The sequence below is a fragment of the Pimephales promelas genome, chromosome 14 (assembly GCF_988280905.1).
Source record: "Pimephales promelas chromosome 14, fPimPro1.hap1.1, whole genome shotgun sequence".
Lineage (NCBI taxonomy): Eukaryota > Metazoa > Chordata > Actinopteri > Cypriniformes > Leuciscidae > Pimephales > Pimephales promelas.
Genome location: NC_142782.1, coordinates 16,728,369 through 16,741,729, shown reverse-complemented (window position 1 = coordinate 16,741,729; position 13,361 = coordinate 16,728,369). Strand labels below are relative to the sequence as shown.

The following is a 13,361-nucleotide window of genomic DNA, read 5'->3' as shown; positions in this document are numbered from 1 at the left end:
CCAACTTATTTCTCGAAGAGCAGGGATGTGCTGGCCCACGACTTGCCCAGCCTTCTCCTATACAAACTTTACCCGATCGCACTGATCCCTCAGATCATCAGGCGAATCAGGGAATACATACATATAGTCATTTTGTGCCCCCCCCTCTGGAGGAACCAACCTTTGCTGGTTGAACTGACGCAGCTGCTCACAGCACCCCCATGGCCCATCCCTCTGAGACAGTGGGCACTGCTTCTTTGGCCTCTCAATTGGGAGCCTATGGACCTCCCTGAGAAAGTCTTAAACACCATTTTCAAGGCCTAGTGCCCCATATGCAATGCCTCTATGCCCTTAAATGGTCTGTGTTCTACACCTGGTGCACAGCCCGGAGTGCAGACCCCCTCTCTTGCGACATATCTCTGATATTGTCTTTCCTGCAGGAGCTGCTGGATAAGTTACGTCCCTTCCTCCACTTTCAAGGTTAATCTGGCAGCCATAGCATGGAACGCCCCTGTGGCTGGCCAAACTGTGGGCAGAAACAACCTTGTGGTTTTTTTCACGAAGGGGTCCATGAGGCTGAATCCACCCCCTCACCGTCCCTACATGGGACTTGTCTACAGTGGTAAGAGCCCTCCCTTTGAGCCATTCTAGTCGATCTCTGACCACTGACGCTAAAGACCATACTTCTGCTAGCACTAGCATCGGTCAAGCATGTGGGTGACATACAGACACTCTCTGTGAATGCCTCATGCTTGGAATTTGGGCCAAACGACTGCAAAGTTTGGCCTCAACCGAGCCCAAACCACTATGAACTTTTCTCCCTACTATATGGGGTAACTCTGTGGCTATTGCCTATTGCTATAATAACTTTGTGGCTCTGATCGGGGTCTGGGCCACTGGTAATCAGCTATTGCCTTTTCCTACCTAACCAGCTCTCGGCCCTTCTAGTGCCATACAGGTTTACTGGAACGATTGTCTAGGGCAGGATCGACCTCTATGAGTTATTCCTGGTTTACTTTCCTAGGCATCCCTAGCGAAATGAGTATTCCCTATTATGTCTTGGTTCCTCTAGGTTTTGCTAGGGCTTAAGGCCAAGTATATCATTATAGTCGTTCTCCAGCCATAGCACGCCATGATTGTATTGGTTCCCCATAACAGCATCTTGTGACGCAGTACGAGTAAATTATTGAAGGGGAAACTGAGATACAGGAACAAGTACTGCATTTCAGGCCATGCTATATTTCTGCACGACTCTCAGTTTGTCGCTTCAGTCGAATTTAATCTGAGTATCCTATGCCTGATCACCTGCTTTTATAGCCAGATACCACGCCCATATTGTTGTGCTCTGACGGGCTTCTCTGCCATAGGCTCGTGCAGCTCTGCTGCCTCGCCATTGGTTAGTTTTATTACTCTGCACGAACCAATGGCCGTGCAGTTTCACTGCGTGATTAAAACGGCTTCAGAATTCAGAGAAAACCGATTTTTCCCATAACAGCTTCTAGCGACAAAGTACGAGCAAAGTATCTCAAGGAACAGAGGTTACGTAAGTAACCGAGTACGTTTTAGGTTCTGAGATGGTGCGGTCCATTGCCGACAGCCATATATAACACTGGGATTAAGACGAATCCGCCCACATAAAATCAGAGTGCTGACATAAGCGAATACACTATGATAGTCTTTGCACAGCTGGCGTCCCTTTTGGCTGTAAAATGCACGCACATTTACATGCCCATTACACATGCATCATATTTTCATGCACAAGCATGCACATGTTTCTGAAAGCATAATGCATGTCACAGCCCACCCACAAACACACCAATTTGCTTGAATCATGATAAAAGTCTAGCAACTCACACATTTTGTTTCAGTATTCTGTCATTTCATGAACATCCTCTTTTATTTATTTTTTCAGGTCCTCCTTTACCTCCTCAGGATGTGCAAGTTCAGTTGGGACAGACACCTGGAGTCTTGCAGATCCGGTGGAAGCCCCCACCCCTCACTTCTACTGGCACTTCCAATGGAGCCAGTGTAATCGGCTACATAGTCTGCACTAAAGGTCAAAAGGTGAAGTTTTGCTGCTGATTCTTACTATCATCATGCCATTTACTCATAACAGCTACTGATTTGCATTAAGCTGCTTGCCCTGCTTATGAAGCCAATGAAAGGTCCAAGATCAGCTTTGTAGGTTGAATATGTTATGCTAGTTCACATGTTTGGAGTGCAGGTTTCATTCTGCTCACTGGCACCATCTGGTGATCGCTTGTGTCGGGTTTATGCAAGTCATTTTGGACAATCAGGCAAAAACATATTTTGAAATGATATCAACCCCTTTCCGTGAGACAAAAAAACAGTATATTCAGAGCACATAATTATCATGTATGAATATATTTTTCGAAGATGTTTATCATGTACCAGTAGGGTTTAAATAAAGCAGGTCTCAACAATAAAAATAGATGGTCCAGGACCATTGTGTATGCCAGGCAAACATTTGGATTTCTATAATGTATTAAGAATCTAGCTGACTAAAATGTCAAAATTGTGTGAGAATTGTTTAAATATCATTTGTAATGGGTTATAATTTTCAGCTATCATTGCACATTTTTATTTTATTTATACATTAAAATATTCAATATATAAATAAAATATGTATACAAAATATATTAACATATATATATATATATATATATATATATATATATATATATATATATATATTATAAATATATTATGATATATTCACTACCGTTCAAAACTTTTAGATTGGTAAGAATTTTTAAAGATTTTTTAAAATTCTATTTCAGATAAATACTGTTCTTTTGAACTTTCTATTCATCAAAGAATCCTGAAAACCATTGTACACACCTGTTTTCAGCATTGTTAATACAAATAAATGTTTCTTGAGCAGTGAATATTAGAATGATTTATTAGAAGGATCATGTTACTAAAGACTGGACCAATAATGCTGGAAATTCAGCTTTGCCAAGTAATAAATTGCATTTTCAAAAATAAAGCTGTATTTTTGGATCAAATAAATGCAGCCTTGGTGATGGTGAGCAGAAGAGACTTCTTTTGAAAACAATCAAAAATCGTACTGAGCTAAAACTTTTGAATGGGTATGTGTGTGTATATTTACTTTAGTGAAAAGTATAAACACAAATTGAAAATAAAATTGATAATTTTTTGTGATTATGCCAGTGAAAATATCAAATAAAATAACAGGGCAAGTACAAATCTGATTAACTGTCTGAATGGACCAGAGGAAAACACCTTATTGTTCAGTCTTGCCTAGGGATATTTGTTCATCCTGTATTTCTGTTTGTTTGTTTGTTTTCAGATAGCAGAGATAATGTACCCCACAGCAGATTATGTTACGGTTGAACTGAATCGTATCCAGTGTCTGGAAGCACGGGAGGTCGTAGTGAGGACAATATCAGCACAAGGAGAGTCACAAGACTCTCCCGTGGCCACCATTCCGCACAGCCTCCTGGTGCCTCACCATGGACACCCTCACCTCCAGTCTCACCCTCAGACTCACCCACCTCCCTACCCACAAGCCTACCCCCCAACCCATCCTCAACCTCACGTCCAGCCTCACTCTGGCCCACCACCCCACCCTCACCCTCATCCCCCACCCTCACATCCCCACTCCTCGCCCTCCCTGTACCCCTTATCTAAACCCAAACTCCTACCAAGTGCCAGAGACCCCCATGCCAAAGATCCTGAGATGAGCAGGCGACCGGGACAGTCCTGGGAGCCGCATCCCCGGGCCCCGTCACCCCTACCACCCCCTTCGCACTCAGGGCACACGCTGGAGCCCCCTCACATAGAGGGCCGGCGCTCGCCCTCCCCTCAAAGGATCTTGCCTCAACCTCAGGGAGCGCCCATTCCTAACACAGTGGCTCGCGCTATGGCCCGCCAGGCAGCGCAGAGAAACGCCCCGAACAGTAGGGTGAGTCAGTAAATGAGGATATTGATGCTAAGATGTCAATATACATTAGATGATTGCAAGCATACTATGAAGCAGCTTGGCAAAATTAAATTTTTTTTTTAAAAAAACTCTGTATCTTTAGAAAAGCTTATATTTGTAAATTGGGGTTGATTAATTTGTACTGTATTAAACTGTGTTCATTGTATATCCAATATTTAATTTGTAAAGTAACAATTTTTTAATTATAAAGTTAGCATTATAACTCAATTATTATAGAAAAAAAACTTCCTTTTGTGTAATTCAAGTGTTTGTATACAAATCAGTTAATTGTAACCTTCGATATTATAGTATTGGTCCAGTTGAGTCCCTGTATAGTTTACAGCATAGGTTTTTGAAATTGGATTAACCACAAGCTTGTGAATCTGAATTTAAATCGAATCAAATCTTGAAATTTATGTCAATACCCACCCCTAATATATATTATCTATTATAGATTTTTTTTAAATAATAGTAATAAACAATTTACTGCAATATTTAAATATAAGAATTCTATATGTATAATGTATTTGCATTTATTATGCAGTATTGTTTAGTATGATGTAAGTATGATGGGGTGGTGATGGCGCAGTAGATAAGACACATGCCTTTGGTGTGAGAGACCCGGGTTCAAATCCACTTTGAGAGCCCAATGTGTCCCTGAGCAAGACACTTAACCCCTAGTTGCTCCAGAGGCTTGCGACCTCTGACATAAAAAGCAATTGTAAGTCGCTTTGGATAAAAGCGTCAGCTAAATTAATAAATGTAAAATGTAAATAACATTATCAAAAAGTATGCTGTTTTAATTTAAAGGTGCATTGCGCAACATATTATGTTAAAAATAGCCGTTTTGTAACCCATACATGCTTAAACAATCGCCTGATGGGCTGAACGGGCCCTTCTCTGATCACTGCGATCGCCTCTATAATCCTGTACAGTGAAATAAATAAGAGGGATTCGGGCTCGAATTTGAGACCGGGCTTGCCTGGCTCGCAGTTTCGCTTGTCGCCAGAGGGGGCGTAGTTCTGAAAGATTTGATTTTATTCATAATGATTTTTAATCAGATTTCTGATCATGATCTACTCTCATCTGCTTTGCTGTACATAATGACAAATGGAGACATTAAAGTGTCTTTTTCACATTTATTATTCTCAGGGAAGTGCCTTTTATCAAAAACATTGTCTGGTTCTCAATTGATACTCATTAGTAGTTAGCTATAAAATAAGTAGAAACAAAAATAAATTGCTTCTTAATAATACAAAATGGTTGAAAATAGATGCATTTCCCAGGAAAGATGCAGTTTACCACAAATATCATGTAGAACACAACCGTTGGTCTGCAGCTGGTGGCTGACTCTGCTCCATGTCGTTGAGCTCCAGGTGATGCCTAACAATATGAGCCCGCGCATTTGTTGTGCTGCCAAAGTACTTGGTCTTTGTTTTGCAAAGCTTGCACACTGTGTGTGTCATGTCCAGCGCAGTGCTTCCAGGCGTTCGAAAAACCAAAATGACGAATGATATATATATGTGTGTGTGTGTGTATGTCACGGAGTCAGACAGACAGGTGGTAAGTAAAATAGTGTTTATTTACAGGTTGCAGATCCAGACAGAGATATGGTGAGTATGCTAGCAGACGATATTCAGGATGGAACTTAGCTGAAGGATACCAGAGTCTTTGTTTACAGATGCGGATGGAGAGTCACTGGGAACAGGCTGATGACCGGAGACTGGAGACATGAAGGTTAGCAGGAGATTGATGAATGTAACTCAGGTAGGTAGTGGGAAAATTGCAGGGAAGTAGCGTGATAGTCTGTAGTGTCATGTAGAGATGAGACCAGACAATGAGTGTGTGAAAATGAGTTGAATATATAGGGAGGTGAACTGATGCAGGTGATGGTGATTAAAACTCAGGGGACTGTAAACGAATGGGAGGAGTGAGTGATGTATCAAGGACTCAGCTTACGGCAGGGCAGGCGGAGGCAGATGCGGAAGTCCCTGATCGAAAGTCACACCTTTTGTCCAGGCTGATACTGGTGAGGTTCAACACGATGACGATCCGCTTGGTCCTTGTGTCTCCACGCTGTCTGCTGGAGGTCCACGTACCATAAAGGAAGAGCCGACTCCCTCTCTCTCTGATGGAACCAGTAATCGACAGCTGGAACCTCACCCAACCAAGGGAAGAGTGAAGGTTGATAACCCAGGACACACTGAAAGGGGGTGAGCCCAGTGGTGGATTGCTGAAGGGAATTCTGGGCGTACTCTGCCTAGGGAAGAAACCGGCTCCAGCTGTCCTAGTACTGGTGGCAATAAATCCTAAGATGTTGTCCGATCTCCTGGATCTTACGCTCAGTCTGGGCTTTTGTCTGAGGGTGGTATCCAGAAGATAAGCTGACAGTAACCCCAAAGAGTCTGAAGAGGGCTTGCCAAACTCTTGAAATGAGCTGTGGATCTCTGTCCGACACTATGTCCTCAGGGATGCCGAAGTTTCGAAACACATGATTGAAGAGGGCCTCTGTGGCCTTCGAAAAGTGATCCACAACGATGAGGACACAAGTGTGGTTATTGGATCTGGGAGGTCCATCATGATATCAATTCCAAGGTGGAACCACGGTCGTTGTGGGATAGGAAATGGCACAAGCTTCGCTTCCGGGAGTCTTCTGGGGGTGTTGGTAATGGTACAGACTGAGCATCCTCGAACGTACCTGGAAACATCCCATGAAATGGATGGCCACCAGAACCGATTACTGAGGAGCAAGAGGGTACGCCTGCTACCTGGAAGTCCAGAGCACGGAGCAGTATGAGCTGAGTCCAGAAGGGCGGCACGAAGATGGAGAGGTATGAAGATGCGCCCCTCTGCACCTCCTGGTGGAGTGGGATGACAAGGGTTTTCCTGGGAAATCTGCTCGTCAATGTTCTAGATGATGGGGCTGATGATCATGGCTGGAGGGAGGATAGGTTCTGGTAGTGAATCTTCGGTTGAAGCATGATGAAGACGAGTGACAGCATCTGCTTTGCAATTCTTGCTTCCAGGTCGGCCTTTTCGCTTCTATTAGGTATTCCAGGTTGCATTGATCAGTTATAACCTCAAACGGGTGATTAGCTCCCTCCAGCCAATACCTCCATTCCTCTAACGCAAGCTTGATGGCGAGCAGCTCCCGATTCCCAATATCATAGTTCCGCTCCGCTGAGGACAGCTTCTTAGAGTAGAAGGCACATGGATGGAATTTGGGAGGATCACCCTGCCGCTGTGATAGAACTGCTCCAACTCCTGTTGAGGATGCGTCCAGCTCAACAACAAACGGTATATCTGGGTTAGGATGAACCAGGGTGGAAGTGGTCAGGAAGGCTTATTTCAGTTGTTGAAAGGCTCAGATGGCTTCAGGAGATAAGAACAGAGACTTGGGCCGGTCCTTTAGAGACCAGGTCAAATAAGAACTGATATTCTAACTGATATTCTATAATTTCTATAGAAATTGACGAATCCGAGAAACCGTTGAAGATCCTTCACAGTAGAGGACAGGGGTCAGTTCTGGATAGTTTCCACCTTGGTGTATGATGTAGCCCAGTGGGCACAGTGGTGGTGTGAAACTCACATTTCTCCAGTTTCAGGTACAGTTTATGAGCTCTCAGTTTCTCCAAAACTAGAGTGACATGTCGCTGATGCTCTGCAAGGGATGAGGAGTAGATGAGAATATTGTCAATATAGACAACCACAAATCTGTTGAGATACTCTCAGAAGACCTCGTCCATGTAACCCTGGAAGATAGCTGGGGCATTGGACAGTCCAAAAGGCATGACTCGATACTCATAGTGACCTGAGGGCGTGACGAATGCCGTCTTCCATCCATCACCTCGTCGAATGCAAATCAAGTTGTACGCACTCTTATAAATTGAACTTAGAAAAGATGTGGGCTCCACACAGCTGCTCCAATGCTGCAGGGACCAGAGGAAGGGGAAAACTAAACTTCACAGTTTGAGAGTTGAGATGACGATAATCAATACACAGCCTCAAGCTTCCGTCCTTCTTAGCCACGAAAAAGAAGCTAGAAGCGGCATGGGATGTAGATGGTCGAATGATCTCCTGTTGAAGAGCCTCCTCCACATACTCCTCCATGGCTTTCTGCTCCAGGATGGACAGAGGATAGACGCTTCCTTTAGACAGGATTGCTCCAGGTAGTAGTCGATAGCCCAATTCCATGGCCGGTGAGTTGATATTTTGGTCGCCAACTGCTTGCTAAACACATCCTGGAACTCCCTTTACTCAGCAGGAATATCCACCATGTGATGGACCTCCAGACTCTCAATGGACGTTGAACACAAAGGAAACTCAGACTTTTCAACTGAAGCTAGACAGGAATATGAGCTAGGAATATGACAGGACCTCCCCAGATTTCTAGTCGATGATGGGTTGATGTTGGATGGTCTGGTCTTTTGTCACAGATGAAACAGGAGTCAGACAGGTGGTAAGTGAAATAGTGTTTATTTACAGGTTGTAGATCCAGACAGAGATATGGTGAGTATGTAAGCAGATGGTATTCAGGATGGAACTTAGCTGAAGGATAACCAGAGTCTTTGTTTACAGATGCGGATGCAGAGTCACTGGAAACAGGCTGATGACCGGAGACTGGAGACTGAACTTCTGTGTGAAGGTTAGCAGGTGATCGATGGATGGAACTCAGGTAGGTTGCGGGTAAGTTGCTTGATAGATCTGTAGTGTCATGTAGAGACGAGATCAGACAAGACAATGTGTGTGTGAAGAGGAGTTGAATATATAGGGAGGTGAACTGATGAGGTGCAGTTGATGGTGATTAAAACTCACGGCACTGTGAACGAAAGGGAGGAGTGAGTGAACGAGTAGGTGGAGTAAGTGAAGCTGGTGGAATCCTGACTCTGTACATATTAAATAATCTGTTAAATAATGTTCTTAGTATTTCCTTCCTTTGATGGGCCAGCAATAGTTTGACCTTAAATTTCATAAAACTGAGGACCAGCTGGGACTTTTTTAATATACACATGTGCTACTCAGTACATTTTACAAATCCCACACTTCTCTTTTTATTCGCAAATGCGAGTGAAATGCTTGCGATGTGAAACCCTGACTTGATGGTTGTGATATGTTTCAGGTGGAGAGGAGGAACATCTTCAGTGAGAAGGGTAATACTTCGCAGTCTTTAAACTCAGATGAGGAAGAGGACGGGTACGATTCCCCCCACACCAGGCGAAGAGGAGCTTCTGTGGACGAGTTTCTCAGAGGTTCTGAGCTGGGCAGACACGTGAGTCTTAGGAATGACCATCTTCTCAACCATAAAGTGCTTCGGTTCTGTTATTGCACAGGGAAACTTTTCAGGGGGGACTACATTTTTCATGGGGTTTTAGCTTAAGACGTTCATACACTTCTGTGTGTGCCCAAAAAATGTCAATAATGTTTTTTGAGGTCACCTTATACTTATTTCTTTGTTTTATTCCTTTAATTATTTAATTTGTGCTGTGTTTTCTTATTGAATAATAATAATATTTATTTATTTATTTAGCACATCTCAAGACATTTGCTTGCCAAAGGAACAGAGAAAAGGAAAGATACAAATAAATACATAAAAATATACAAACCAAATATAAAATCTAAGAAAATAAAAAAAAATGTGATTAGGGACAAAAACGATGGACCAGAAACATGATGAGATTTCCTTTGAGTTTTGAAGATTTCTTCCTGGTGTCTCTCATGGTTTTGTTAAACTCTCTGTACCTTCAGCATCATCAATACAGCCACAGTGAGGAGTACTACACCGAGAGCAGTCGGGGCTCTGATCTGTCTGACATCATGGAGGAAGATGAGGAGGAGCTGTACTCGGAGATGCAGCTGGAAGAAGGCCGCCGCCGCAGCATCAACTCACACAACACGCTTAAGGTATGGAACAGACACCCTTCCGGCCGCCGTCTGTCTTGGGCGTGGGCCACAGGGCCGCAGGCTAGAGGCTGGGACAGACGAAGGGGGGTGGAGTATGCTGTGGTCTGTAGGGCTCCTCCGAGGGGGTGGTACTAGCTGGTTGGCACTTCAACCTTACAGAATCGGTTTGAAAGGCCAACTGCAGTTTGGTTAAGGTGGTTTTTAGAGGTAAGCTTATTTTTTGTTATAAAGTAACTCCTTGGGATTGTCCTGAATATGACTAGCGCTGTTTTTTTGTTGTGATTTTGAATTTAAAACGGGGGGTGTTAGACCTCTGATGTTGTACACAAAGCTTGAGCGACAAGATCTTAACAGCTCGCCCCATCCTCAGTCTCTCCTGGGTCCTAAGATTGGGTCACTTTGCACTACCGAACTTCGACGTCATCCAGTCATTTAGCCAGCTTTGTATAAGCCTGTCCAGTCATACAAAGCTCTAAACATCTGAATGGCTTAACCTGAGGCTGCACACACAATGCATGAGTAGACAAGGCATCTGATATGCTTTACGCTCTCCAGGTGTTGCAAACTGTGTTGTTCAGTTTTAAGTACTGCATCATTATGGATTTGTGTTTACTCTATAAAGATAATAAGATCTGAATTACTCTATAAAGTAGGATTGGCTCTTGTTACTTGGAATTGACAGGATTATTTAGCAGATTCTTCGATTTATTGCATATGACAATCATATATGTGCAAATATATACTTTGTGTATTTGTTTGCCTTGCCTTAAGTGTTCTACTCTTGGAATATAATGCCATGGTTCTATGTGTTTGTGATTACTATTAAATAAAGACAGGGTTTGTTTGTGCACTGTATGTATAAGTATTACATAAATTTATCCTGTTTAAAGTGTCAAATTAGCTTCTGCTTGATCAGGTGAAAATGCACATATCATTCCAAGGGCATTTTGGGAATCTCATTTAAGTAAAGTATGCTTAAATGAAACAGTTATCCACTTTTGATTGTGTTTGTCTCATGGTTACACTTCTGTTAAGTTTTACTTTTCTCTGTGTAATTTTAAAATTTTGTGAATATCTGTCTCTTCATGAAAATGTCTAATATATAAAAATGTTTAATACGATTTCTTTTAATATAGATATGAATAAGTATAATGCAGAAAGGGTAACACAAAATACATCATGTATTGAATATATGAAGCAATAAATGGTATATTATATTTCAGTTTTTGTCATTTTTGTTTTGAGTTATATTTTTGGAGACCCATTTGGGATTGTGGTATTAAAAGCTAACACCTTATATAGATTATATTTATTTGTTTTTGGATATATATTTGCCTCCAATTGCAGACAACATTGTGCTACAGTTTAGTATGATTCAGAAAAATATATTTGCAGCATTGTTGACCTCAAATAATATAATTTTTTTTTTCATTCTGCTATAGCCATCACCTCTTAATATCTGCTATGTGTATCAGGATGTATACATTTTAAACCACCAATCACAATTTTCATACACAATTTGAAATAATTAGAAAAGATTTGTATTTTTAATAATATATTTTTTTAAATTTCCATTCCAGGTTACTGGTCTACTTTTGAACACAATTCACTATTCACTTTTGGCTTGGCAGACTAACCTCCATTTTGTTTTTTGTTGTTTTTTTTGTTTTGTTTTTTATTTAATTATTTTTTATTTTTTTTATTCATGTATAGTCCTTAGATTTGTTAGTCTTGATCCGTTGATTGCCCGTTTTTAATTCCTAATAGTATGTGTTCTGAATACTTATATGTATATTTTTTTGTTGTTGTTGTTGGACTGTGCTTTGTTAGTGGATTGTCTCAATGAACCCTGCATATGTGACACTCTCCGGTTCTCATTTTCTGTATAGTTTGCATTTCCTGACATTTTCCTTCTACAGATTCCCTTCCGTCGCATGTCATGTCCGTCATGGAATGAGACTGCATGCCCTACATTCGACCATGATCTCCGATAACTAATTCTGTCTTTATTTTGTCTTTCTTTTCCCATTTTGTTCTCTATTTGCACACTGTTTATTCTTCTCTGCCTGTTCTAACACCACCAAACAAAATCCTCCAAAACAATCCCGATTTTAACTAATTGAAAAACATCCAAATCTAACTGAAACTTTGGCTCCTTCCTCGTCCATCACCCTCTCTGGCCTCTAAAAGGCGTATTACAGGCGTCAGGATCTAGCGGTGGAACGAGACAGTTGGGACTTGCAGAGGGAGGTGGTACGACAGCGCTCCTTGCGCTCCCACAAGCGGCTCCACAGCATCCCAGAGGTTGCCGAGGAGGATCCGGACACTGGGGTGGAGGTCATGGGTCAGCGGCTGCGTTTCGAGGAGGCTCGTCCAGGCACTCCATGCAGGAGCCCAAGGCCATACCACCAGGACTCGCGGCAGCCGAACCACCTCTCCCCAAGTAAGTCCATCCGCAGGCTGCAGAGGCAGCGCTCCTCTCCCCGCTACACCTCCATAGAGGAGCGGCCGCAGTGCTGGAGCAGCAGCAGTAGCAGGCAGAACACTAAGAGCCCGGATAGTGGACTAGACTGCGGGAGCGAGGAGGAGGGTTCGCTCGGTTACCGAGGAGGCTACCACTCATACACAGGGGGCAGTCAGCTGCGAGTGGGTTCTGGGCCCAACATGCGGGTTATTCACTGCGAAGGACCAGTGGAGCGTCGTGCTCTGGCTGCCGGCAGGAAAAGATCACTGACCCGCCAGTGCAGTGTGGAGGAGGACTTCCTGGACAACATTCCAGAGACAAGGAGCATGCGGGAGTCGTACCACCATTACCACTATCATCCGCACCATCACCAACCCCAACGCAGGTTCCGGAGCGAAGGCAGGCTGAGCGAGGTTGGCAGGACCTATCACAGGGACATTAGGGCCTACTCTGTGGCCAGACTCAACAGGGCAATGGATGAACCCCTGGTGTGTGTCTCTTACCCCTCCTCTCACCTTTCTGCCCTCTTCTCATCTACCAACTGCTTTGTGTTCCCATAGATAAGCAATAAAACCATTCTTCTGTTCGTGGTGTTGCACCCAGTCTGTCGTTGGTTAATTTGTTTTGGTTTTTCTCGTTTCACTTTTTTTGTTTGGTCTATTTTGCTAGACGTTGCTTAACTTTGTTGATTATTGTTTAATTTCATCTTTTGATATTGCTATTGTTTTTTTTTTGTTTGTTTGTTTGGTTGTTTTTTTTTTTTTTGGGGGGGGGGGGGGTGCTTGTAAGATCTTTCTTGACTTTCTTGATTTTTTTTAGATCTCATGTGACTTTATTTGATTCCTAGAGTGTCAAGTGAGATTTCTTTTGGATGTGTAGGTTTGTTTTGATTACCTAAAGGCCATTTCTGAGTGTTTCTTGTTTCTGTTGTAAGAAGAGCCATAAATACACTGACAATGTTTCCACAGCCCTCTAACTTAAAAATTAGAGTCCAACTTTGAAGCAGTTTAAGGGGCCGTTCACATATCGTGTTTTTTGCATGATCTAGTT

General features: G+C 42.7%; 1 protein-coding gene across 30 annotated transcripts in view; it reads left to right on the top strand.

Moving 5' to 3' along the window:
• rimbp2b (RIMS binding protein 2b) overlaps window positions 1-13,361 on the top strand; it is a 175,281-nt gene that overhangs the window by 143,025 nt on the left and 18,895 nt on the right. For 20 of the 30 annotated variants that reach the window (XR_005623988.2, XR_005623957.2, XR_016146490.1 and 17 more), the window contains 5 exons: window positions 1,892-2,043; window positions 3,314-3,928; window positions 9,066-9,215; window positions 9,692-9,847; window positions 12,038-12,799. Coding sequence is in view for 27 of the 30 variants with exons in the window: in XM_089119509.1 (XP_088975635.1) it covers window positions 1,892-2,043; window positions 3,314-3,928; window positions 9,066-9,215; window positions 9,692-9,847; window positions 12,038-12,799 (1,835 nt within the window). In the remaining 3 variants the exon portion in view is untranslated. The remainder of the gene's footprint in view (window positions 1-1,891; window positions 2,044-3,313; window positions 3,929-9,065; window positions 9,216-9,691; window positions 9,848-12,037; window positions 12,800-13,361) is intronic. The other 10 variants (XM_089119523.1, XM_039681571.2, XM_039681536.2 and 7 more) reach the window with 2 other exon arrangements.